This window comes from Balaenoptera musculus, chromosome 1 (genome assembly GCF_009873245.2).
Source record: "Balaenoptera musculus isolate JJ_BM4_2016_0621 chromosome 1, mBalMus1.pri.v3, whole genome shotgun sequence".
NCBI classification, from domain to species: Eukaryota; Metazoa; Chordata; class Mammalia; order Artiodactyla; family Balaenopteridae; genus Balaenoptera; species Balaenoptera musculus.
The window spans coordinates 160,598,639-160,624,676 of NC_045785.1; the positions used below are offsets into that span (position 1 = coordinate 160,598,639).

Consider the following 26,038-nt stretch of genomic DNA (forward strand, 5'->3'; position numbering starts at 1 on the left):
AACATGCGTTGTAAAGAGTTTTTAATCCTATGACCAAAGCTAGGCCTAGATCCTTCTGAGAAATTATGACATTTCTATAATTTCCTCCTTTAATACTTGTTTTTTAAAACTTCCACATGTTAAGCACAACCTGACTTGAAACTCTCACATTTCAGAAGATTGGCATATACAATTCTTCTCTAGTTTAGGTAGTATGTTATATTGTATATTATATATCATATATTATATCAATAATATATTTGGGTAACTAGAGGAAAGAACCATGACTACATAGTCTTTTACCTCTTCGGTATTTTATTAAATAAGACCTCTAGCATTCATTAACTGAACCTTAAAATCTATTAGCCAAATTCTGCGTCCACAAGATAAATTACTTCTTTTGGTTTCTGCTTACCGTGCTTACCTTCCATAATCAGCCTTAAAGTTCTGGTGGCAATTTATAGATAGATATAAAAAGGTATATGATTGCATATTAAGAAAATGTACTGGTTTCCAGTGCTTGCTATGAAATCAGTTTCAGTGTTTATAGAAAACCGTGGTATGTGTGGGTATGTATAAGAGTGTGTATGTTTTCCTCTAATTACACCATCAGGAAAGTGTAATTTGCTCTTTTCTATTGAAAATATAAAAATGGTCTGATTTCTAGGTAGCCACCTGGAGAAGAACATTATTACAATGGTGATTTAGTATCACTGTTAGCTTAGTGATACTAAATGCCAGCTTAGAAAACTTATTGTCCTTCATATGTAAAGATAGTTTTGAGAGACATTCTGACTTGTTTTTGGTATAGTGGTAATATAGTTTATTTTGAGCTATTCCTGCTCTTTCTCATGGTTTTAACATACTCTAGACTTTAGGAGTATGGATAGCCAAAAACTAAGGGCTTCTCTATGTTAAATATTTTACTACTTTTTACATGTGTGGTACTCTGCTGTGCACAGTGGTAGATGCTAAGATAAATCAGACTTAGAAGTAGACCTCAAAATGCTTATCTTATTATTAGAAAAAAATACACAGTTAATGTATTATGTGAAGTAGAAAATGATAAATGCCATAAGAAATATTTAGGTTAAATATTGTAGAATTTCAGAAGGATTCATTCAATATTTACGAAGAATTTTAAAATTTACAAGCTTTATGCTAAGCATAATACAGTATTTCCGGCCCTTAAGGATCTGAGTCTGATGGAAAAGACAAACATCTAAATAATTATAACACCAATGGGAGCAGTACAATAATAAAAGATATGGACTGCATATCATGGGAATATAAAGGAGATATTATGGAGCTTAGATTTAATCAGTCTTATATGTAATAGTTATTAAAAGGCTTAACAGAGGAGAAAGGTGACCAGTTTCCTTTTGGGCAAGTTAAGTTTGAGGTGCCTGAGGGACATCCATGTGGAAATGTCCAGCAGATAGTTTTCTAGATGAGTCAGAAGGTTAAGGAAAAGGAGTGAACTAGCAGTAGAAATTTGGGAATGATCAACGTAGTTGAAAATAGATTGAGATCTCCCAGGGAGAGATCGTAGCAAGAGAAAAGCAGTAAGTCAGAACAGAAACCTGGGATCTCTCACATTGAGAAGGGTGTGGAGGAATAGGACTCCACGTAAGAGAAGGAGGAGCCATGGTCACAGGGAATGACTCAGGAAAGTGTCGTGTCACGAAAACTAAGGGAGTACAGAGTTTTAAGAGGGAGTGGTCAGCAGCCTCAGGTACAATCGGAGATACCTGGTACCCTAGGACAAACAGGAGATACTGATCTTATCAGCATTTCATTAGGGCGATCAAAGCAGAAGCCAAGTTGTACAGTATTGAGAAGTGAATTGAGAGGCTAGGAAGTAGAGACAGTGATAGTATACCATTTTGAGAAATCTGACTGAGAAGGTTTGAATCCTAACTCTACCACTTAACCAGTTTTGTGACCTGTTGCAAGTTAATCTGTTTTCTTCATGTTTAAAATTGGGATCATAACACCTACCTTATATTAATCCTTCTATGAGGATTTAAAAAGTTAATATATGTAAAGTACTTTGAAAAGTACGTGTATATATTTTACATATGATAAAAGTTAGCTATTATCATTATTAAAGAAGAGAAGGGAGAGTTAAATGTTAGAGGAAGGGTTGAGGGTTGAGTTACTTAATGTTTGGTTGTTTGGTTTGGGGGAGTGTGGAGGGAGACAGATACTTCCTGTTAATCACTGAAGGAATATAACCAGGTTTGAACCTGAGACTTTAGCCTCCACCGTAATGGAAGACTGACTGGACTAAGAAGAACCTGTTGAGAAATCTGCAGACTTTCTAATCCTGGTTTGCTATTAACTCTTTGGGACACAGTGTTTAAGTCACCTTCCATCCCAATTTCCTACAGGAAGAAATAATAGTTCCTGTGTACCAATCTGTCAGAGCTGTTGTACAAGTAAAACTGATCATCTTCAGTGATGTTTCTTATCCTTGAGGTTTTCTCTGAAATCTTCTGTAACTCCTATAGACTCAGTTTATAAATTCCCTCCTCTAGGTCCCCATAAAAATCTTGTACATCCCTTTTCCAGGTTCCCATACAAACTTCGTACATGCCCTTATTATAGCATTTGTCACATTGTTGATGGCATGATGTCTCCCCCACCAGTCTGTGAACTGCCATACCCTCTTTATCTTTTAAGTACCTGACATATTGTAAACACTTAGTAAATGTCAGGTTGAATTGAATATAGGAAATTGCCTGAGTAGGGATGGTATATATTTGTGAAACTCTATTACTTGAGCATCCCAAATTTCAAAAACTTGAAAAATATTTCTATATAATTATCTACTTATTGTTACTTTTTCTGAATTACTTAATTCTTTAATGTCAGAAAGGTGAAGGTCCCTCTTTTGATTAAGCCTAATATCTAGTCAGGATGGACAATATTGTTGAAGTAACTTTTTGTTTTAATTCAACATCAGTAGTTCTGAAGGCCTAATTTACCTCTTATCATTGAAAAGAGTCATCTTTGAAAAGAGCAAGAATTTGGTAGATAAACGTCTGAAGCAAGACTAGTTAATTAAATATTTTGTTAAATGCTTACTAGCACTAAATCAGAGTTATTTAGACCTTTTTGTGCTCCCATTTCAAGTTGCCACTACCGACCTTTCCAGAAAGGAAATTGGCCATAGCTTGATGGAGCATTATTTGGTGGGTGACTGTTTGTGCAAGGTCTAGTGAAAAACTTTATTACCACTCTTAGACCTAGCCTGAGGAACTGTTTCTTTACTTTCCTGTCTTCCAGTTTTTCCTGAAAATACATGTACTTTCAACCTATCAAAAATGTGTCTTTATATGTATGTTTATATACTTTGTCTGTTAATACAGTATTAGTCATTGAGAGTCACGTGTGTAAATATTTGTAACGTAGTATTCTCCTTTCTTTGTTGAAGCGCTCTCCATCCTGTACTCCAGCTAGCAAAGGCAGACGTGTAAGAGACTATTGCACTTGTGTGCCCGTCCGATGCCCTCTACCCCTATCTCTTATCCTTTTTGCCTGTGGTTGCAGTACATGCTACTGTTTTCGTGATGTATTATTACATTTACTGCATGCTTTGTGCTGCTGCTCCTGCTATTGCTACTCTGCTTTTCTGTACTTTCTTTTTTTTTTTTTTTCTTTTTTGGCTTTGGCCGCAAAGCTTTAGGAATGTTCATATAAATTTCTGTAACCAAACTACTAAAATTATAAGGTATCTTTTTTATCTTGATTGGGTAAAAGAGTGATCCTAAAGTATGCTTTCTAAGTTGGTCACATACAAAGTAAATGAGTTTCTAAATAATCTGATGTAAGCAATTATGTGTAGATTCTTAGAAATTTTAATTACATAGAAAGAAAGCTTGATAATTCATATTATGCAAAATTCAAAAAAGATTTGGGATAAGGTATAGATCTTACTGATGATAATTTTATGTAAATCAGTTCTGGAGAAACCTTTGATAGATTTTTTAATGTAGTTCTAAGTTATATTCCTAAATATCTTGTATTTAGAGTTTCGAGGCAATGATGTTGGTAATAAATCATTTATATTCTAAGATATTTCCAAGATTTAAAAAAAATTTTAGCATTCCTTATACATGTATTGATAACAAGCTATAAACATCTTCCCATGCTAAGGCTAGTTCAGTGTTTCTCAATCTGAAATGGGCCAGACACTACCTCTCTACCTCTATCCTGCAAGATTCTGATGTGCCCAGAGTGGGGAATCTGTTTGTGAAAAGGTCTCAAATTTTTCGAAAGCAGCCTCCACCCAAACACCAATATACACACATTCAAACTCACTAGTTGAGAAGCTAGCTGACACTGTTTGCTCTGGTTTTCATATGCAATGTAAATAACAACATTAAAAAGGAAAATCTGTGATAGATACAAATTTAAAATTTCTACTTGTTGGCTTCATGATCATTGGTATTGATCAACAGCTTAAATCCAGAATTTCAGACTGGGAAAGTTCTAAATCAGGAAATTATCTGGTTTATGGAAGGCATGGTAAGCAATAGAGTGACCCACTGCTTCCTGTACTCTTATCTTTCTGGTGTGATGGAGGATTGATTGTAAAATGAACGCGATTAACCCTAATATAGCCCATGTTTTCAAACTACTGTTTAACAATGAATAAGCAGTTTCAGATACCAGTGGTATGGCCAGTAGAACTTCAACTTCAACTGATATCTCATTAATTAATGAAGTTTATGAAAAGATTGCTGGTCAACTGACTTATTGATTATTTTGACATTTGTACAGAGTTAAAACCATTGGGTATTTGGATTTATCCAATCTGAATATATGTTCATTGGTATCATATAACCTCTAAAAGGGAAGACCAAGATGTTGTGTGCCCCGTTATATTAGGTTCAAATCATTAGCCTGTGGATTGACTACATTTTTATCTGTTTGCTTTTCAACAAATTTATCATTCAGAGAGATTTTGTTTTTCTGGTTAAATTTATCATAGATTAGTTATGTCTCTTACCTTGTAGACTTCTGGGGGCTTTGACCACCCAGAACATTTCTGTGAGTCTTTAAATAGGAAAAAATTTTGAGGGAAATAGCTGTTATAAGACCCCTGCTATTCAGTCTACATTTTTATTCTATAGGCTATAAATAAGTCACACTTAACCAGAGCCTAATGACTTATAATTACATATGATTTTTTTAAATGCAGATGTGATAGGCTTGGTAATTTGCTTTCCAGGCTTCCTTTAATTTTTCCTTTATTGAGTATTTGACAGATAAGAAGTCAGCCACTTAAAAGTGGTAATGTCTGTGAGGGAGATAACTGAAGAATTACCAATTATTCAACAGTTAAATAGAAACAGAGAATAGTGAGGAACCTTAATAGTCCCTGGGAACATCCATGAAAACAGTAGGGCACAAATAGTTACCATTCCTAACAGTGGCCTTGAATCTAACAGTGGCATACAATTTTATGTTACATACTGTGTTTTTAGACAAGAAATGTACAATACTTTCATAAATTTAAAATTCTCTGAATGAAATATCGTATAAATGAGGTATATATTTGTATTTCCCATGTGCTCTAAAGCCTCATTTACAATTTAAATAATGCTCTTTTTAAGTGGCGTTATTTAATTAATCATAGTGTAAGAAAGATTTGTTATTAATGTCATTATTAATGTCTGAATACAGATGGTTATGGAAAGGTTCATAGTGTTTTCATTAATAGTGAGAAACACTGAGTATCTATTAGATTATTCCTTCAGAATTTAAAGCAGAAATTGTAAATAGCCAACATGTGGCTGGACTTTCTTTTGTGTTTTCTTAGAACATGTGTAAATTCTCCAGAGTAGATATTCAAATCAATAAATTGAAAATAAGGAGAAATTTTCATAAAGAGAAACAAGTTATATTATTTGTAACTAGTAAGATTACATTTACTAGTCATAACTAACCTTCAGTAATTTATTATTTGTTTTAGAATGATAAAATATATTTACTGTTGTCCAAATGACATAGACAATGTCCAATACTGTTTTTAATCATAAGAACAATTAACAGAGATAACTATATCACTAAAAGCTTGAGTTATAAAGTGTATCTGAATATTAAAAAATTGGATTACCTGCCACTTTGTTTCTAAAATACTCCCAGCTACAGGATAAAGAAAATTGATGAAAACTGGTTTTTTTCTGTTAACTTTGAGTTTTTTATTTACCAGTACAAAACAACATGTTAGATGTAAGCTATTTTTTAATCTATATCAAATTCGTATCAAGTGTTGGTATCTTTTTATTTTAAAACCAGGTTTCTTATATGAATGTTTTGCTATTTGTACTTGTTCAAATCTATAATTATTTTTGGAGTAGAAAAGACCCGTTGATACATGTTCAAGATAAGTAGTTTTTGATCCTTTTGTTATTTATAAGAAGGCCATATTGCAGAATTTGAGAAATTCTTGATTAGTGGGTCATCTAAAAATCAGATGTGAGCCAAGGTGGAAAACAACTTTTCTATTTTATAATACCATACTGCTCTAAAAATACATTTTGTGGTTTATTCATTAGAGAGGTCCTAATAGATTCAGGAAACATTATGGACTTTTTACATGACAGTGTTATGCATTATGGACAATACACTGAGATTCAGTTTTTCTGCTTTTATTTTCCCAAGCAGTAGAGCAGTAAGTAAAACTGACGTTAGAGTAGATGTTTCTAATACCTATTCATCGGAATAACTCCTTAAAGTATGTTTACTTAGAAAAAGACTCAGTTAATCAAAAAACAGAAAAAAAATCACATTTACATGAAGAGGTTTCTTATTTTTCTCAGTAGATGGCAGCTTATAAATATTGAGTGAATTGCTTATACTATTCAGTTAAGATTTGTTTCCAAGCTCTTCCTTTGGATTATATCAAAATATACTGTCCAATTAATATTAGCTATTGTTCCTTATTATTTTCCCTATTTTATTATTCTTTCTATAATCATAAACCCAGTTATGAATTAAGATATCACTGCTATTGATGTATATCATATTTATTAGCTTTTCTTGCATTATTAATTCAAGTCATTGCTTACATTTAATGCTGTAATTTTTTTTATAATACAAAGAATTTTTAACTTCCTTGGCTTTAATATAATATTAGTGATTATATTTGTTTCAAAGGTAAAAGTAACTAATATGCTGTTAATCAGTTGCTTTGCTGTCATTTTTATATCTGAATCATTGCCAATTATCAAAATTAATTTTAGGCTATCTGTATATCCTGGCATATAGTCATTGAGTATTCTGAAAGTTTAGTAAAATTAATTGCTTTTTAGTAACTAGAATTACAAATTAATTATAAACGCATTGGTAAGCATGTAATTATAGATAAAATTAATAACATCTTGAAAACCATAGTCGTGTTGGGGTTAACACTTTGATGAAGAGAATATGTAAGTGATATTGTATTTTTCTTGTTACTGGTAACCTCTTTTGAGATATTGTTTACACTGGTAGTAGTCCAGAAAGGAAATGAAATATTAAAATCTATTAATCTAATCAGCTATTAGCTTCTACTAGAGTCTTTTAAAAGACCTGGGAAGTTTTTTTAAAGTTTGATATTCAAGACTTTTTTGCCATGAGTTTATTCATCTTTACCAAACTTTTGTGTCCTTGTCTTTATGAGAAACACACTTGGAAAATAAAGTGGTAATTTTTAAACTTCATTTATACATGCATGGTTTTTTTAAATCACAGCATCATTGTAAATGGCATAGTTCAACTCTTTAATAAGGTCAGTTAATGCCATCTCAAAATATTATTTCAATATTTCTTACTTTGAATTTTGTTAAACAAAATTGTCTTGATTTTGTTTAATCTCTGGAATTTATTTTTACTTTAAGAGCATAAAGCTCCAAAAAGCTAGTGTGGAAATTTTCATTATTCTATTGTACTATAATTAGGATGGGTTATTTTTAAAATTTAAGTGTTTTCCACTTCTGAAAAGCCAGTTTTAACCTCCTTCAGCTAAGAAAATCATTTTAAAATCTGCTCTCATTTCTATTGTTTTCTTTCATTTTATTGATGAGTTAAAATTTTTTAGGAGAAAAAGGTTTATAATGCTAGTAATTCTTCAGAAGGGCCAAGAGGTATGTGCTAAAAGCCTCAGTCATTCCTTAAGAGTCACTGATTTGTGTAATCACAGATTAAACTGTGATAGTGTTTTTTTTCTTGGCCAATATCAAACTGCCATAATGTCACATTTTCATAGGGTCATGAAACATGCTAGTAAATGTTTTAATGATCAACTTGATTTTTAGGTTTGACAATTTTCATGACGTGAACCCCCGCTTTAGAGCACATATTGGCAAAATGGCTTAAAGTGGTATATTCTAATTTCAGCACAGGAAAGTATATAAAACAGTGTGTTCAACTTCTGTCAGTATGTGTCCATATGGCACAAAGAGCAAGCCTGCTTTAAAATTTCAGCCAGTACTATTGGGAACAGCAATGTCTTGCCTTTCTCATTTTTGAAGAATTTTTAAAGTAATTGGACCCAGGGCTACAAAGCCACTATATTAGTTATATTAAATTTGCTCCTCTCAGAAAATTGAGAATCACTGTCTTATTTTAAAATCTGCTTCAAGTAAAATGGAACCAAATTGTTTCTGAATTCTCTTTATCACCTTTTTTAAACACTGCACTATCCTTCACACAGGAACTTCTGATTTTATGTCTTTTAATTAATCTATGGGCTAAAGGCTTTTGTGTGACAGGTCAGAACGTTAAATTTTCTTAAAATAATCCAATTTTTTTACAAGTAGCAAATCCTCTATTTGGACACTTCTTTAAAACTTTATGAGATCATTAACTCTTGATTATTTGAGTCAGTTTTAAAATTCTTATTAGTGTAAAATGTATCTGTATTGCTTATCAATTCCATTTTAATCGAACCTACTCCCCCATGGACTTTTTAATTCAGCTTGCAATTAATATAAACTTAGGGAAACCAGAAGTAGATTTTTAGAAAATAAAAGACATTTTGCCTTATTCCCAACCTAGGGTCGTATTTCAGATTAACAATTTGAACTGATAACCTTCTCCATGGCTGTCCCTCAGTAAAATTGTGAACTAGGTAAAATTTGTCTGGAATCCCATTTTCTTCTTTCTTTTACTCTCCTGTTCCTGAGCAAAGTTCATTGTCAGTCTCCATGATCACTAAATTGCTTTGACTATCTCTACCGTGGAGTTGCCTTGGTACAACCAAAAGAGTACTGAATTTGGAGTCAAGAGATGAGATTCAGGCCTGGCTCTCCCACCTCATAAGGCATACTAGTTTTATGAAATTATCCACATCACACACACAGAGCTGACATACAGCTGGGATGCATCGGTTCAATGGTTCAGTTTTTAAAATCTGAAATACTCTCCTAGCTGTTAGTACATAGCTGCTACTCCAGGTCCCCAGATGCCCTTACTGAGATCCTTACTGTCCCCATTTCTCCTGAACCCAGTAGCTAAAGGTTTAAGGCCTGGCTGCCGGCCATCTTAGTCAGTCCCACCAAAGTCCTGCCTTGCAGCTTGCCGGAATACCTGCCCATGCCCACCACCAAGGGAGGCCACAGGTGGGCACCAGCAGAGGGCTACTCCAGTATTTGCCAGCCCACTAGCCAGTCCCTAAAGTAGTAACCATAATAATAATAGAGAAAAAAAATTTTTAAACACTTTTTAGCACATGTTTAAAATCCTTAAGCTGATTACTCTTTTTATTGATTTGTAAATCAGTAAATGCTGATTTACAATAAATGCTGACCTAAGCATTGTTCTTGCTGCACAACATATTTGAAACAAATTCCCTAACCTTCCCAAGTTGTCTTCATTGCCTTTCATTTAAAAAACCCAATCCTGGTAATTTTGAAAATTGCCGAACTGAATATATATCATTGATCGGTGTGTTCCATAGGATCTTTTATGCTAAATTTTAACCCAAAGCATCTTCAGTTTCTAAAGATACTTGGTTAGAAGGGTGCGACTGAGTATAAGTGCCACTATTTCTACTGCTGCAAAATAAAAAGAGAATTTAATTTAGTGACAAAGCTGATAGGTTTGTTTCTTTTACTTTCAACTAATGCCTTGTAGAGGACCCAATTTCATTCTTATCAAGGACAAACTTATTTGTAATCTGCAGTACATATTTCTATTAAGTAGTCTGCATTTATTTCACATGTATGATTTATTTTGTGGAATACAAATAAAGAACATACAGTAGCTCAAAGTAAGAGATCAGTGGTGAAGATTGGAGCATTTTGTTAACTATTGTTATCTTGACCTTTGTTTAAAGCTAGTGGTTATGCTTGTGTATAATGACACATCCCTAATGTGAATATTCAAACTAAAGTTTGTTATTCTCCTTTCTCAAGAATGTTATCGTGATCATGCCTTACAGAAATTTACTAAGAGCTGCACACTGTTTAAAAGTGATTTCTTGGGTTTTTGTTTTTCCTGACTTATTTTCCTAGACTGATCCCGTTGAGAACACATATGTACGGAATCCGAACGTCAAGTTTTACATCCAGTCAAGGTCCACATCTCCTTCCACATCTAGTGAAGCTGAGCCAGTTAAGGTGCCTCACTGGAGCAGTCTTGCTCCCCAACTTTTCACTTGTGTCAGGAAAGAGGGACTTGCAAAAACAAGTGAAATCTGACTCTCTTCTTTTAATCAAATGTATTGTGTAATAAGTCACAGTATATTGAAGACCATTACATTTGACTGATAATATAGATAGGATTATAAAACTGAAGTAAAAAATGGTCCCCCCAAATTCAACCCAAAATAGACAGAAATTTTATTTAATTTTAAAGTAGTCTTTATCTTAAGTAGAGAGCTATATAGAACAGAGGACAGAGTTGTGTGAATTTTGGAATTATCAGATAAAAACTCTGTGGACACATGGCAGTGTCAGGTGCCATTCTCATATTTTAATTCTTCTAGTCAATCTAATAAGATATGACATAACTGTTACTTCATAAGTAGAGCTTAAAATTGCCACTGCTGGCAACTGAATAGTTTATTCTAACTGTTAATCAGCAATAGGCATCCAACCTTTTAATATTTAAATCATGCCTTTTAATAGTGCAAAAACAGTGTTGTGTTTGCACCTTATGTAAGTAAATGGTTTTAAACAGCCAACTGATCAACTTTCTCAACAAGTCAGAAAGATGTATTATTCCTCAGTTAATGCTATCCTGCCTCAGATGCAGTTCTGGTTATTTACTCAAGCTTTACAATTCTGACATGGCTCCCTTGTTTCCCATTTGGTCATCAGACAGAGCTGTGTCTAGTTTTCCAATAGAAGCAGATAGTCCCATTTTGAAAGCTGTCTGAAGTGAAGTTTGAGTTGTAGTCAGATTCTGACTTGGTTTTTTCCAACCCTGTGATAGACTACTTGGTTAAGTTGATGATACCCTCTGATTTTAGATTTTCATTGTTTTAATATTTTGAGTGTATGCATTTTTATTTTAATGTTAAAATATTTAAAGCATACAGAAAATAATATTATAAACACCCACATAACCACCATCCACAGATTTAACATATGTGAACATTTTGCCCCAAAATTTGTATTAAAAAGAAAGAAAATATTCCAGACAGTTGAAATAACCTTCCCTATACCATTCCCCCTCTCCCTTCCCAGACATATCTAAATACCCTGAAATTGACATACTCCCTTTCTTCCTTACTTTTACATGTTTATTTCATTTGTATCCATAAACAATACATAATAGTGTTTGTTGTATATTTAAATTTTACACAAAGGTTATCTGCATCTTATACAGATACATGTCTACTTAGTTCATTCATTATAACTGTTGCATAATATTTCATTGTATGAATATACCACAACTATTTATCCATTCTCCTGTTGTTGGATATTTAGGTTGTTTCCAGTTTTTTGTTATTACAGTCGTTGCTGAAGTGAACATCCTAATAGCTATCTGCTTTTGCAAATGTGCAGAGTTTGTTTAGCATATATACCTAGAAGTGGAATTATTGGGTTGTGTGGAATATGCATTTTCAGCTTTAACTAGATCTTGTCAAATTATTTTCTACAGTGGTTGGACCCGTTTTCACTCCCACCAGCAGTGTGTGTGTGAGTGAATTCCCTATTTCCCCACATCCTTCCAACCCTTGGTACTGTCAGACATTAACTTTTGTCTATTTGATGGGTATAGAGTGGCATTTTTGTTTTAATTTGCATTTCTCTGATCTCAAGTGTTATTCAACATCTTTTTATATGTTTATTGACCATCGATGATTTGCCTGTTCATGTCTTTTTGTCTGTTGTTCTATTGAATTATTTTTCCACTTGTTTTGTAATTGTTCTTTATATATTCTGGATACTAATTCCTAGCTGGCTATATGCATTGCAAATATTTTCTTCCAGTCTGTGGCTTATTTTAAAATTTTATTTGTCGTATCTTTTTGTCTTGCAACAGTTTTTATTTTAAAGTAGTCATATTTGTCAGTCTTTTATGACTTCTGCTTTTTATGTCTTTCTAAAACAGTTCTTCTCTATGCAGCAGTTATAAAGATTTTCTTCCATATTTTCTTCGAAAAGTTTTTAAATTTTGCTTTTACATGTTTAGGACTTTAATCAAACTAAAATTTGTTGTTATGTATTATGAGAAATGGAGTTCTAATCTAATGTTTTTCTTGTATGAACCACCAACTCTCCTATATTTCCCCCATTGATGTGTAAATCTATCTCTGCTTTATATAAATGGGTCTGTTTGGGGATTCTCTATTCTCTTTCATTGTTCTTTTTGTCTGGGATTCTCTATTCTCTTTCATTGTTCTTTTTGTCTATTCCTGTGCCAACATCACATTGTCTTAATTATTGTAGCCTTCAAATAATTCCTGATACCTGGTATGATCAGCCACTCCCACATACCTTGTTCTTCTTCCTTTACTTCTTGACCCTTTAGTTTTTACATATGATTTTTAGGTTCCGCTTGTAGGTTCCATGTAAAGCTTTTGATTGGATTTGAATTTATAGATTATCTGAGGAGAACTGATCTCTTTGTGATATTGGGCCTTTCCGTCTATGAACATTATTTAGATATTTTTTTATATCCTTCAATAAAGTTTCATTATTTTCTTCCCGAATGTACACCAAATTGCTTGTTAGATTTGTTCCTAGGAACCTTAAATTTTTATTGCTATGGTGAATGGGATCTCTTTAAAATATGTTTTCTAAATTAGGCATTGCTGGTCTTTATGAATTGTGATGATCTTGGATTCAGCACCCCTACTTCACCCCTTTTAATTCTAAAAACTTCTCTTGGACTTTCTATGTAAATTCTAGTGACAATTTTGTTTCCTATGAATTGTTCTTTATTAACTTTCATAAAGGTTTTGTATTCATCTCTTTTATTTCATATTTATTTTTTTAATGTTAAATTATAAATTGGGTTTAATACTTTTTTCAAGCTATTTAAAAGTAAATTAAATTTAAATTAGAACTAAACTCACAGTTAAGTTGAAAACTCTGAGAAGCCCATCTAAATTCCATTTTAAGGCTATCATGTGTATCAAATATTTGGCTTTTGGAGGTTATATAGTAACAAAGGCAAAGAGGGACCATCCATTTTTCTCTTAATATTTTAGAATATTCTGTAACTTTACACAAAGCTAGCTTTTTCCTCTTGCTTGCTTGCTTGCTTAGCATCCTAAAAGGAAGTCATTCTTCGTGTATTTTTTTTACACTTTGCTAATAAGTGATGTCTCTTTTTTTCCACAATAACATCCAGTAAAATCACTGGTTCCTTTCATTCAAAGAAATATCTTACAGTAATATGCCATAAAATAAAGATATGGCAAGTAATTAAGTTTCTGTCAGTTCTGAATTCCAGTAATATTAAATAATCTAACTCCCTTCTTAGAAATTATTTTCTTCACAAAAATCCCACTAATCAATCAATCCATCAATCAATCAATCTCTATATCTCGCATGCGCTCTCTCGCTCTTTCTCTCTACACACATACACACAAATCCACAGAATTGTATTCCATATATGTAATATGCATTCTGTATATAGAAGTCAAAGGAGTTAAAAGAATCTTCTAAATATTTTGATTATAAATCTTGCTTAAAAACTTTCAGATGCTTTATACAATTAATATGGCATTTTCAGTTGAACTTGAAAATTAATATCCTCATTTTTATGTAGGCTACATGCTATGACTTTCTTGTGTTCTTCTGCAGGTTCTCTTTTACAAGTTATTTATTTTTAAATTTCCAGACTGAAATAATTTTTATAAATTGAACAAATATTTTATTTGTAGATATTGCAGGCAGAAATTTAAATTATCAACACTAAGAATTTTAGCTTCATTGAGATAATTTTTCCTTATTGCTGTTTTGTTTGGCTGTATTTACTTTTATTTTTAGTGATGTTTGATATATATGGAGTGTTTTATGACATTTATTTCCTCTTTTCCCCTGGATTCAGACTGTAGACTATACTCCACTTCCAGTTCACACACCAACCTTAAGGAAAAAGGGATGCCCTGGTTCAACTGGCTTTCCACCTAAGGTATTCAATCTAGTTATAAGCATTGTATGTTGTGAAAAAAAAAAAAAGAAAGAAAGAGAATGGATTTCTTCTGCTTTTTTATGTGCCATGATTTTTACTATTAGATTCCTCAAAGTTATAAACATAAAAGCTGGGAAAGAGAATAAATTCTGTATGAATGGAAATAATCACCACTAAGAAAGGTAGGATAAACATGCAAAGTTTGTTTTGTTTTACTTCCATCTTCTTAAATTCAGTGTTTTGAAGTCTGTTACAGCAAGGAGTAGTGCTTGGAGTATGTACTGTAAGGAAGGCATTAAGTTGAGGCCACTTGTGGAAGAATCTAAAATTGAGCTTAATAAACCACTTAGAAAGAGAAATGTTTAGAGAAAAATTCAGGTCATTTTTTTTTCATTCCATTCAACATGACCATGTCCAAAGTATTGTATATGGTAGAACATGAAGATTTAGTTGCTTATCTCAAACTCCTACAAAGGAATTCTAGAAATTGGAACTCTCCATCCACCGAACGTAAACTTCGGGTAAACCCCAGAATGAGAGACAGATTGATGGATCTGAAAAACTAATAAAATATACCAAAGTATAACTGGTATAAAAGAAAGCAACAAACTGAATAATCTATGCTAGATAAAATTTTGAGGCTAGACAGAGCATGAATTTAAAATAAGCATAATAAATATGTTCAAAGAGGTAAGAAAGGAAGTAAGTTGGCAACATGGGTCAGGATAAGGTACTTATAAAGAAAACTAATTTCCAGGTGCTTGACATGAAAATATAACTGCTAAAATAAAGAACTCAAGTAACTGGCTTTAATAGCAGAATGAGCAAACTGGATGTAGCAGAAAAACAAGTTGTGAGATGGAAGATGAGGTGGAAAATATGAAAGTTAAGCTATAAGACAGAAATAGTGTCTATCTATATAGTAGGACTTTCAAAAGAAAAGAAAAAATAGAGAGATGGAAATACTTAAAGAAATAATGACCTAATATTTCCCAGAAATAAAGATGGAAATCCTCATACTGAAATACATTATTATGTGCTAAAAAGAGTAGGTAAGAAAACATTCACACTTGGACACATTATAGCAAAATTTAAGGATATCATAGATCAAGAGAAAATTCTAAAAACTTTCAAAGAGAAAGCAGATTGTCTAAACAAAAGTCAAATTGATATTGGTCTTCTCAACAGCAACGAGATGCAAGAAGACAAGAAGTATGTTCAAAGTGTTGAAAAAAAAGAACTCTGAACCCTAAAATTCGTTCTGCTGATAGAAGTAAATAGCTAACAGGGTTAAAGGAAATTGCCCCTAGGAAGGACGACTTGGGGCAAAGGGGTACTTCTGTTTTTGTTATAAGGATTGTGATACTGTTTACTCTTAAAACTATATACATGTATTAATTTGATTTTAAAAATTAAACATACATACATAGGAGAAAATGTAGAATTGCTTTGTGACTAGGTAATGAAAATAAGATCTCAAATCACAATCATAAGGTGAAAATATTGATGGACTTTACTACATTAAAATTAAAGATCTTTGTACATTGAAAACATTGTTAATAGGTGGTTAATAAGTGATGACAGACTAGTAGAGGATATTTGCAGTGTTTAACACCAGTAAGGGATTCATTTCTAGAACACAGTATATAAGAAACTCCTGTAACTGCATGTGAAAAAGATTAGAAATCCAGTTGAAAATCTGGCAAATAATATAAGTAATTCCCATAAAAGGAAATCCTGATGGTCAGCAAGCATGTGAAGAAATGTCCAACCTTATTTATAATTGGTGAAATTAAAAATTAAAATAATTTAATAATTTTAAAATTAATACTACTTTATACTCACCAGATTGTCAAAAAATAAGTAAGGTAGCATCAAGGATGTGAAGAAACACGCAGCTTCACACACAGCTAGTGGAATTTTAAACAGGCACAACCATTCTGGAGAACAACCTGGCTACTAGAGTAGACATATACCACATAACCCAACAATCTCATTCCTTCAGAAAAATTTTTATGCAGATCCATTAGGCAACATGACAGAGATGCTTACTGCTGCATATGGTAACAGGGAGTTGGAAATAGAAGAAAGATAGGTAAAATATGGTTGATGTGTAACAAAATCACATTTATATAAATTAGCAACACTCAAAAATATCTAATTCATAAGGCTGTGTACATATCCAAGGACCTGTGTAGATCACATTAGATTGGGTGACAGATTTCATGGGGAAGGATGGGGAGTAGATCATCAAGGATGAATTAAAAATAAAATAAGGCCAAATACAAGACCAATGTCAAGGATCTTATTCCTTATGCTCTTTTCTAGGAGTTTTATGGACTCAGGTCCATGTTCAATCCTTACTCCATCCTTACTTTTGAGTTGATTTTTATGAGTGGTTTAAGATAGGGGTCCAGTTTAATAAATAAATAAATAAATAAATAAATAAATAAATAAATAAATAAATAAGGTCAAACAAAATTAGAGGGGCCTCCACGAAGCTCTGGTGATAATATTTCATGGACTGAATATTAACTCAATTTTGTACACCTATTGTTCCTCCCCAAAAAATAAAATAAAATTTACTTCATGTTTTTTAAAAGATGAAGGATTGAATCTATAATTATCTCAAAGTAAAAGTGTTTAAAAGGGAAAAAGGTTGTTTAAAAAAAACTTTTAATAAAGGTTTGCTTGAGATAAAGACTCCTTTACTTGTCATTTATAGTGTAGAATCCTAATTATGTACAACTACTAATTTGTAAGTTTTCAAAAAGGGTTGGTTCTACTTTGTTCTCACATCTTTTATTAAAAGTATTTTACCTTCTCCACTGAGTAGCTTGAAGTCTGCAACACTGACAAAATTGGAATAGAAAAGAACCCTTCCTTCTATCAACTTCTTTAAATTTCGAGGTTATAGTTAATTCTCATTTTACTCCAAATTATCACATAATCTAAAATTAATTTGAGTTCATGCTTTAGGTTTAATGCCTCTTTTACTAGACATTTTTTTCTCCTCCTCCAACTACCTTTTGTGGAAGTATTAGAAATCAGGTATTGACCAGGAGACAAGAAGGGGGATCTTAGAAAGATCCAGAAGCCAAGTGGTCTAGATCCTAGGGCTGAATTTACCTATCTTTTTGTTACTATTCATCTTCCCCCACCCCGCACCAGAAAGAAATAAAACCAAAAGCCTATTGTGTGTTGCCTAAAGTTTGATGCTCTCAGAATCATGTTGTTTATGTTATATATTATACTGTTCTTAGTTGGGATTAGTAAAACATGGACCATTAATCTTCAGTAGTGAAGATCACGCCCACCTCCTAGAATTTAACCAGCACCTGCCAGTTGGTCATTTAAAATCAATGCTTTGGTAAAACATTGTTCATCTTTCCTACTATTGCATACTTAGTTAAAATTATGACATCCTGAGCAGATCTCTGGGGAAAAAGTATATAATAAATATGTTTTGTAAGCAATTTTTAGATATTGTGATGTAATACTATTAAATTTGTCATGGGCATGGTTATTTTATTACTGTCATTTCAGACATGTCTTCTTATCTTTTAGAAGAAGAAAAAAAGAACACTTACCTCGAGCCATTGACTAATTCTTTCATTGTAATAGAAGCCTTTAGAACCAATCAGTAACAAATTTTGCATTATTGCATTAATGTATTTTGAACAATTGAAAAAGTTAGCACTAGAAAATTTACTCTCATAGTTCCTGAAAGTTAAAAAAACTAAGAGTAAAAATTAGTATACAGGAGAAATGTTGAGCGAAATTTTATGTGATGTTAACAAATCAGGTATTTTTATCACAGGCATGGAGGCCTCTAGTCTTGACCTAACTGTGTCTTATGCAGTCTGGTGTTTTGGGTTTTTTTTTGGATCATATTTTTCAGTTACATATTTTTAAGTTATCAAACTCTGAAAGATGGCAGAATCAGATCCAGGCTTGAATTTTAACTCTACCAATAACTGTCTATTCATGACTAATTTATTTAATCTCTCTGAGTTTCAGTTTCTTCATCTATATAAAGAAATAATACCTGTCTTCCCAGAGGCATTGTCTCCATTAAATGAGATGATTGAGAATTACTGGCACAATGTCTGCACCTTGGTTGTTGCTCAGTCCACGTACAGCAATTATAGAGCCAGTAGAAAGATAGTCTGTACCCTACTTAGAATAAAGTCAGCCCAGTGCAGCTCTGAAACTGACCAAAGGTCCTGAGGAACTTCTAGAATAGAAAGGTTTGAGGTTGGACCAGAGCTCATGACTGCTCTAAATTTGAGAATCTCATTCCATTCCAGGACCCTAATATAAAAAGATGATGTACTTTTCTACGCTTGATTTTTTTTTTAATTTCTTTTGTTATATGTAAGTATATCCCAGTTGAGAAAAGCAAAATTTATTTTTAACTTAAATTTTAAAGCTTTGAATATTCTCTTTAGTTTTTTGTTAATATGGTAAACTTCAACTGAAATAATACTACTTTAAAACTGTTTTCCATCAGTATTCACACGTTACCAGAATACAAGATAAAGTTTTTACTAGCTTAAATCAATCACACATATAAAAAAGAAATAATTAGCCAAATTTGTTTTCAGAATATGTTTTATAAATATGTTTATATTTATAACATACATATGTAAATATGTTTTGAATGCTTACTCTGTGCCAGCACTGTTCAAAAGGCTTTGTTTATATTAATGCTCATTTAACCACCCCATGAAGTAGATATTATTACTGATTCTATTTTATAGAATAAAGAAAGTGAGACACAGAGGAGTTAAGTAATTTGTTCCTAAGTTCACACAGCAGAGTGATAGAACAGTGGCTCCAATTCATTTATTATTAAAACATGCTAAGAGTTCATTTGGAGAGGAAAGAAGTGTTCTAGAGAGCTGAAATCTACATTGGCGTACCACCATACAGATCAGCAAAGACTTAGAGAAGAACTTTAACTGCTGGGTTTTCAGTCTGTCTCTGGAATAATATATGTGTATTTATATCTGCTCAAGTGTAATACTGCCTGCTTCCAAGGGAGGAAACATATTTGTTAAGCATGTTACTTGTTCGTGGTCCCAGAAAATCAAATACAAGAATTTTAAATTAATGTTTGTTCTTCGTAAGAAGGTATAAAAGCATATTAAATTTCTTTATTTGTATAGGTATAAATACGCAAAATTTCACCTAATGCATTGCCAAAGAATTTACAAAAATCCTGAATTCAAAATTCATGAGCAAAAAAATGCTAGTTTATTTTATAACTTTTCAAATGGCATTCAAGAGCAATTGATTATCATTTAACTTCTTATATTATTTTTAGCATAATCCAGCTCAATATTGCCTAATAAAAATATTTAAAGAGCATTAATTATAGAAAGATGTGGTGAGAAATGAAAAGAATTCATTCTACACCTAATTAGAAAACATTCTAGCAGCTGGTGTGGTTCACAGAGATTCATATTATGGAAATCCTTTAAATCAACAATGTGTATGTTTTTATCAATTTGTTTTGCAGCGCAAGACTCATCAGTTTTTTGTCAAATCTTTTACTACTCCTACCAAATGTCATCAGTGTACCTCCTTGATGGTGGGCTTGATAAGACAAGGCTGTTCCTGTGAAGGTAAGAATTAAATGGTAAGAAAATGTGACTAATTTAGAGTCCTGACATTTACTCCCTGAATTGTAATCAAATAGCTTTATTCTCTTTAAAAAGTATATAAATGTTTATTTATTTAACTTAATCATTTGCTTTTCTTTGGATAATAAACTGAACACCTTGCTAAAGTCTGTTGAATATTGGAAACTAGACAGATGGTCCCTAGAAACATTTTCCAGGGGAGCTATATTTAAATATGTTTCATTCATCTTTGTTTCATCATTCAGGAGAATTTGTGGTCCCCAAAACCCATTAACCTGTATGACAAAATATGTGAAAGTTATTCTTGAATCTCTTCATTTAATTTTACTCTTGTTTAATTTATTAGAGAAATTATTATTAATAAGTAGACAATGAAGTATCTTTTCACAAATATTAAATGTCGGCTACTATGCCTCAAAAGATATTTTATTCCTAGTGTTAGTAGCAGAGGTTTTTCCCTACCATTCATTGATCCATCCATCACATGCTCGCAGAATGCTTGCTCTGTGCTTCTAGGCGCTGGGGATCAGTGTTCTAATGTTTGGCTAGTTCTCACAACCCAAGTGGAAGATCCTGATTGCATTATCTTAACTAGTCTCTTAGATGCATGGGTTTAGAGCAAAAGGAAATGGGCAGGCTTTAAAAGTAGAGATTTGAGAGTTATGAATGTGTGAAGTGATGAATATGAATGATGTTTTCCAGGAAACACATGTAGAGTAAAAAGAGAACAAGTATGAGGACAGAGCCTTGGGAAACATAGTTAAGGGGAGGATAAAGGTAAAGATAACAAAGTAATCTGAGAAGGAATAGCCTCTGTCATTGACTAGGGAGGTGTGTCTGAACCCAACGGAGAGAATTTGCCTTGTCTCATTGTGAAACTTAGCCAGTACTTATAAATGTGATTTTTTAATCTGTTTATCAGAAAGAATCCTGGCAGCTACTTGGCTTTAGGTCTCTTGTCATTTTTTATGAACCAGAATCATTTGCAGTTCCATAGTAGGAATTTTTGAGATCTTCCCAATTCTCTTCCCTTCTAAGGGTCTCCTGCCATGAAATTGGGCCTTTTCTTCAGACTGACTCTTTGCAGCCTACCAGCCTACCCTATAAAGCTGTGGGGACACATTGGACTATGCTCAGGCTTTCATAAGTGTTGTATAATGTGGTTATAACCTCTAAAGATTCCTGTCATTTTAATTCTTCTTGGTTGAAATTAGATCCAGTATAGGACAATTATCTTATTGTTTCCATTGCCCGTTGGAAGAGAGATTTTTGCTTATTAAAGCAAATTGTAACTTCTTAGACACTCTACTTAGAAGTGAATGAGTTGTCTTACAGAAGATGAATCGTTTTTGACAGTCAGTACTAGTCCCTCTTGCCTCTCTGCTGGTTTTGTATCCATTTGTGATATACAATCCATTTTCCCACGTGTATGTGTTCCCATGATGGTATCCCTTCAGTTCCTCTTTTATTCCTTCCCAGATATTCTCCAGGATCCCCCTGAGAGTAGGAATTGTCTAAATAGATATTCTTAGTCTGTAACCCCTCCCAACAAGCTTGTTTGTTTTAAATATTGTAACCTTTAATTCTCAACCAACCAAGTCTCAGTGGAAGAGAGTTTATTTTTATTTATCATTTTGTCTTAGAATCTCAAGTTCATCATTTAAGTATCAAGAGGTATCATGGCAATACTCTTGGTAGTTACGTATGCAGGCTCTGAGCAAGACTGCCTGGGTTTGAATTCCAGCAATGACCCAGGGCCAGTCATATGTAAATGGGGATAATCTTACCTCTCTTAGATTATTACAGAAAAAATTAAAAACACTCAATAAAGTTAACTACTATTATTATCTTAGTAGTAATTTAAGTATATACAATAATATCAGTAACTCCTAAAATTTAAATTATACCTTCTTAATCATTGAACAATTTAAATTTCAAAAAGAGGGATTGGTAAAAATTGCCAGATATTGAAAAGATGTCAGGTAATTTAACATCCATCAGTGACTCTTGCAAGGGAGATTTCAGGTCAGATACCAAATTGCAGTGAGATGAAGAGTTAAAGAAAACTCCAGAAGCTACTCTTTTAAGAATTCAGTTTAAAACAGTTGTTTTATTTGCAAGGTTAGATTTTTTTTCCATCTATTTGCTTCTCATTTTGATCACTAGTGTTAACACAGAACAGTAATATTACATATTACAGTAATAAAAAAGTATTTACTATTTCTCATTGAAATTCTTATTGGTGAGCAAATGAATCAGCTCCCCAAATGACAAAAATACTGTCAAGTTGTTTAAAATAAAATCAGAGGTAAGCATTCATTTAACATGGCACTTTGCATGTAATGAGTGCTCAGTGAATTTTCTCTTTGTAAAAACGAATTTTTATTGAACACTGTTTCTTTTTTCCCCTCCAAAAGTGTGTGGATTTTCATGTCACATAACTTGTGTAAACAAAGCTCCAACTGCTTGTCCAGTTCCTCCTGAACAGACAAAAGGTCCCCTGGGTATAGATCCACAGAAAGGAATAGGAACAGCATATGAAGGGCATGTCAGGGTAAGTATGATTAGGTTGGGTTTAGATTAATCTTTTAAGGCTAATTAATGAATTAAAGAAAATCACCTTACAAACACAGTCCTTGACAGAAAATTAGGTGAATAAAATTCATCTAACAGTTTTACTTCATTCACAGTAATGATCTGAAAACAAAAACCTACCTTTCGCTCAGAATAAATTCCAAAATGTCTCAAAATTTTCTGTACTGTCCCTGTATTGTAATGAACAGATGTTGCAATCTCCATAAAGGGGTCTTTGGCTCTTCATCTTGCTGGAGGGTTGGCATATGCTTATGAAGCATGAGATATTGTCAAGACATAATCTTACTTGTAATCTTGAATAATATTTAAAGTGTAAGCTGCTTTTCATCCTACTACCAAATTTGGCTTTTATGCTACTTAGAAATCCATGAATGTTATTGTAATGAATTGCTAGAGAAAATTAAAATGGTACCATTAAAGTTTTTTTCAGAATATAATGTCAATCAGTGTTTGAAGAATGTGTTATCACACTTTCTCATGTTATTAATGATATATGTGTACCATCTGCTACTTTACCAAACACAGTGGCAGACTTACAACACGTGTACACTGTCTTTAGGTTTTCATCATGCAGTTACATATGTAATTAAAGGGGCTCTGACTGACATTTCAGTTTAGGTTGTTTTGTCTGTTTGTTTGCATGTCTAAGATCCCTAAGCCAGCTGGAGTGAAGAAAGGATGGCAAAGAGCACTGGCTGTAGTTTGTGATTTCAAACTCTTTCTGTACGATATTGCTGAAGGAAAAGCCTCTCAGCCCAGTGTTGTAGTCAGTCAGGTGATTGACATGAGGTAAGTTTGCGAAGGTGAAAATATTTGTATCTTTGCAACATAGGAATGAAAAGCATGTGATTTTTCTTCTAATTGCATTGCCATGTTTTTATTTAAATCTAATTTCATGTTAATTTTCTCATTTACTAATATTGCAATCGTAACATAATTAAAAATATGAAATAAGGTGTAGTTATAGAACAGGTTGATGTGTGTTGGGTCAGGGAGAAGAAGCTAATGTTTGAAACCAAAAGACCAGTTTAAAGGTTGCTGGGGTTCTGGAGTCTCATGTGTGTAATGTTCATATCATCACCTAAAGTAAAGGCTTAGGTACAATTCCAATGTGAGGAAAGGAAATAAAAATCTCAAAATCGGACAGGCTCTTGGAATATAAAATGAATCAGTGAACATTTAAGTAAGTATATCTCTTGAATGTTTCTAGTTTCATTTTTCAGAATCTTCCCCTGCCCCTTGGGGTGCTCTGCTTACCCTCTTCTTGTGACTCTCTTAACGCTCTCCCTCAGTGATCTTATTGACTGCCATAGCTTCAGCCATCACCTCTGTGTTGACGACTCCCGGACATATGTCTCCAGTCCAGGTCTTTCTCCAGTGCTCAAAACTAGAATTTCTAGCTCTGGCTCACATTGGCATTTCATACCAGCATTTCAAACACATTATCTTCCCCACATATATGGAATATAAAGGAACAGATGCAAGAAATACTAGAATATCAGTAAGGAAAATTTGACAGAACCTCCTAAGGGACCAATTACAGAAAGGTAGGGAGAAGAATCAAAGATAAAACTAAGATGTCAAGTCTTCAAGACCAAGAGAATGATGGTACCAATAACCAAATTAAGGAAGTCACAAGGAATAAATTATTGTGGAGGAAATCTGTTTTAGGTGTTGAAGGAACAGTAAAATGTCAGATGAGCTGTGTTGAAGGCACTTGAGATGTATTATGAGAGGAAAGAGGGTGCAGTCTGCTGGAGATGCTGCAGACCTACCAGGGTTCGAATCCATATGTACTTACTGGCCTTTTGACTCCGAGTAAGCCAGAAATGATTTCTAACTCTTGTATAATGTGGCACTGTTAAATTACACTTGATAAATTACTTTTGGCACTATCAATTACAAAGGGAGAAAATTCAAAAATTTTAAAAATTTAATTTGGATATTTTGTGCAATTAAATTTTAAGGATTGCTTCATATGTGTTATTTGGATACACGCCTAAAACCACACACACATACCCACATACACTGACTTGTACTGTTTCCATTGACTTTTAACTTTTCCTTCAGGGATGAAGAATTTTCTGTGAGTTCAGTCTTGGCTTCTGATGTTATTCATGCAAGTCGAAAAGACATACCCTGTATATTTAGAGTAAGTATGTGTGCTGTAATTTGATCACTGAATTATTCGCTTTTCATGAGTATACGTTTTGCCTTTCTATATAGATCACAAACTTATTTGGAATAGAACCAAATCTTATAGACAATTTGTGCTAAGTAAATATTTAATTAGTAAAAGGCCAATAGAAAGCATGAATAGGGCTTCCCTGGTGGCGCAGCAGTTAAGAATCCTCCTGCCAATGCAGGGGACACGGGTTCGAGCCCTGGTCCAGGAAGATCCTACATGCCACGTAGCAACATAGCCTGTGTGCCACAACTACTGAGCCTGCACTCTAGAGCCCGTGAGCCACAACTACTGAGCCCATGTGCCACAACTACTGAAGTCCGCGCGCCTAGAGCCTGTGCTCCACAACAAGAGAAGCCACCGCAATGAGAAGCCTGTGCACCGCAATGAAGCATAACCCCGGCTCGCTGCAACTAGAGAAAGCCTGCGTGCAGCAATGAAGACCCAACACAGCCAAAAATAAAATAAATTTAAAAAAAAAGAAAGAAAGCATGAATATATGGCTTCTAAAATAGATTTCCTCTTGGATAATATTTTTGAGTCACAATTCAATTTTCAGATAAGCACTACAACATGAAAAAATGAATAAGCATGAGATTTCTCAATTTTTTAAAAAATAGAAGTTTCTTTAAGATCTCATTTAAAAAGTTAGTATGTTTCAGTTCTATTGCTTTGTAATAACCACTCCAAAACTTAGTGGCTTAAGCCAACAGTGATTTATTTTTCACCATTCTGTGGGTCAGTTCTTCAGGTATACAGTTCTGGTGTCAACTGGGGTCTCTCATGTGACTGCATTCAGCTCATTTGGAGCAGGAATATCCAAAATGACCTTACTCTCACATCTGGGGCCTTGGTGCTGGCTGTTCGCCTTGGTACTTGGCTGTTCACTGGGCCACCTCAGTTCTCTGTATGAACTCTCTCCACGTGGTCTCTAATCATCCACTAGTCTGGCTGAGCTCTCCGTGACCGACTTCCAAGAGAGCAGAGGAAGCTGCCAGGCCTTTTAAGGACTAGGCTCAAAACAGGCATAATAACCCCTCTCCAT

At 33.3% G+C, this 26,038-nt stretch overlaps 1 protein-coding gene across 13 annotated transcripts in view; it reads left to right on the forward strand.

The window, feature by feature from the left end:
• CDC42BPA (CDC42 binding protein kinase alpha) overlaps positions 1-26,038 on the forward strand; it is a 320,248-nt gene that overhangs the window by 265,502 nt on the left and 28,708 nt on the right. For 5 of the 13 annotated variants that reach the window (XM_036865565.1, XM_036865615.1, XM_036865574.1 and 2 more), the window contains 7 exons: positions 3,419-3,457; positions 10,488-10,592; positions 14,482-14,565; positions 20,090-20,195; positions 22,631-22,767; positions 23,458-23,597; positions 24,879-24,960. In XM_036865565.1, coding sequence (XP_036721460.1) covers positions 3,419-3,457; positions 10,488-10,592; positions 14,482-14,565; positions 20,090-20,195; positions 22,631-22,767; positions 23,458-23,597; positions 24,879-24,960 — 693 coding nt within the window. The remainder of the gene's footprint in view (positions 1-3,418; positions 3,458-10,487; positions 10,593-14,481; positions 14,566-20,089; positions 20,196-22,630; positions 22,768-23,457; positions 23,598-24,878; positions 24,961-26,038) is intronic. The other 8 variants (XM_036865598.1, XM_036865625.1, XM_036865663.1 and 5 more) reach the window with 3 other exon arrangements.